The 1997-nt window shown below is 30.1% G+C and overlaps 1 protein-coding gene across 1 annotated transcript; it reads right to left on the bottom strand.

Moving 5' to 3' along the window:
* Window positions 1–353: 353 nt before the first annotated feature.
* On the bottom strand, window positions 354–1251 carry LOC106122018 (uncharacterized). Its single transcript, XM_013317865.1, has one exon. The coding sequence runs from the start codon at window positions 1174–1176 to the stop codon at window positions 391–393; it is 786 nt and encodes a 261-aa protein (XP_013173319.1). The 5' UTR covers window positions 1177–1251; the 3' UTR covers window positions 354–390.
* Between the last annotated feature and the right edge of the window lie 746 nt (window positions 1252–1997).

Raw genomic sequence — 1997 nt, 5'->3', positions numbered from 1 at the left:
TCGCCCGCGACATTTTATGCATGGGATTTAAAAAAAAACTTAATTAGTAGCCTATGTGTTCTTTCATGCTATGTTCATCATCTATGCCAAATTTCAGCGAGATCCGTGCAGCCGTTCCAGAGATACCTTCAAACAAACATCCATCTATCCATAAAATATTCGTATTTATAATGTTAGTAAGAAATAAGATTTAAAGCGATGCGCCGTACAACAACTTGATTCACTAGTATAGTGGGAAATTATCAAATCTGATTTTGGAAAGAATGAAATGTAGTAAAAAAGTACTATTTAAAGCAAACGCAATAATTTCAAATTGATAAAAAAATTTATTCCATTTTCATATCATATTTACAATTGCATATTTACAAAATATTGGCCATCGCATGCGTGTTATGGCCAACACATTCCAAAAACTTGCATCGCCTTAAGTAACCATGTCTGGAAATTCTTCACGGACGTGTCATTTTTCATTGCGACAAAACCTTTATACCAAGTGGATACGATACAATCATAATAAAATAGCAACTCTCTTTTGAATCCTTTATTGCATCTTTCGAATCCTGGATGTATTGCACTTGGTGTGTTCTTACAATGTATACTATTGAACTGCACATCATAAATAGGTATATGTCTTGTGACAGCTACTCTGGGCAATCCAAATTCCAGATCTAGTATCCAAGGCGTATGGTCGCTTATATCTTCCTGATTACAAAATACATCTATGATTTGATTTGGATCGATTGTAAACATTCTTGCGGTAGGAAATAATTCCTTCGGCAGTCTTAGATAGTTTTCTATTGACTCTTCTATTCCATCTGAATTGGTTGATTCAGTTGGTGTCAATTTGGTATCTGCTACTTCTTGGGTTGCGTTAGCATTGTTATTTATGCATTTTATAATTTCAGGCTTATAGTTTACTAGTTCATAGTAATTTTCTGGTATTGGTACTTCTGATATAGTTGGAGAAATAGGTATTATAGGTTCAGCAATTGCTGTACCACAAAAACATAATGATGGAGCAACTGCTGTATTTATAATTTGTGGACTTATGGTTACAAATGGTACTTGTACAGTTGTGTACAAAGATGTTGGTACTGTTATTATTGGGTTCCAATCGTTGATTGTAATTGGAAAATTATAAATTTGTTGAGGCATATACTGAGCATATGTAACCATATTTGATGTATTCTGAATATCTTTGAAATAATTGGAGTAATCTTCGAATTTATATTTTTCTACAAAAGTTTGCTTTTCGTTTATATAATCGATATTATTTTCATTAGTTTGATTGGAAATTTCATGTTCAATTACATATGGTTTAGTATATTTTATTTTTTGATCGTTTTTGTAATTTTCTTTATTGTTTATTCCTTCTTGTTCTGTTGATGAATACGGAGCCATTGTTCACATTCTGATTACTATCAATTACTTCTAAAGCAATTCAATCTTACTTACTGTTTGACTTGACTTACTGTTTTTCCTTTAGATAATGGAAATCTTCCATTATAACACATTTGAACATAATACCGAAAATAATATGACCAATGTAACATTTGAAGTGTTAAAAATTTAAATCATTTTTAGTAAATTTTGAATACAAATGACGGTATTTCGTAATATACAGATTATAAATGTTTATTGAAGTTTGTAACTACGCATACATTTTGATGTTTTAATTTTATAGTTATAAACATAACAATAATTTTAGTAAGTGTTATATTAGGGAATAGTAATATAAAAGGTATAAATTTTCTATAAATTAAAAGTAAAATTTTTAAACTTAAGTTTAGTTTTGTCTATTAGTTGAAGGTAGAATGGATTTTTATTTCGAAAGACTGCAACGCTGCGAATTGGTTTCCGCTTCTCACGTCGCGCCTAACGATATCTATTGTGTGTACAGTTCATTTCCGTTTTTAAAAAATTCTTAACTTGAATTGAGGATTTTTTTGAATGAAGTTAAAAGATGGAGATAATTTCGTATATTAAGCGAAATATAG

This window comes from Papilio xuthus, unplaced genomic scaffold, assembly GCF_000836235.2.
Source record: "Papilio xuthus unplaced genomic scaffold, Pxut_1.1 DF826933.1, whole genome shotgun sequence".
Lineage (NCBI taxonomy): Eukaryota > Metazoa > Arthropoda > Insecta > Lepidoptera > Papilionidae > Papilio > Papilio xuthus.
This window is presented reverse-complemented; position numbering and strand designations above follow the sequence as displayed.

Excerpts from the sequence above, each read along its gene's own strand:
- LOC106122018 (XM_013317865.1), bottom strand. The coding sequence starts at position 1,176 with ATGGTTACATATGCTCAGTATATGCCTCAACAAATTTATAATTTTCCA.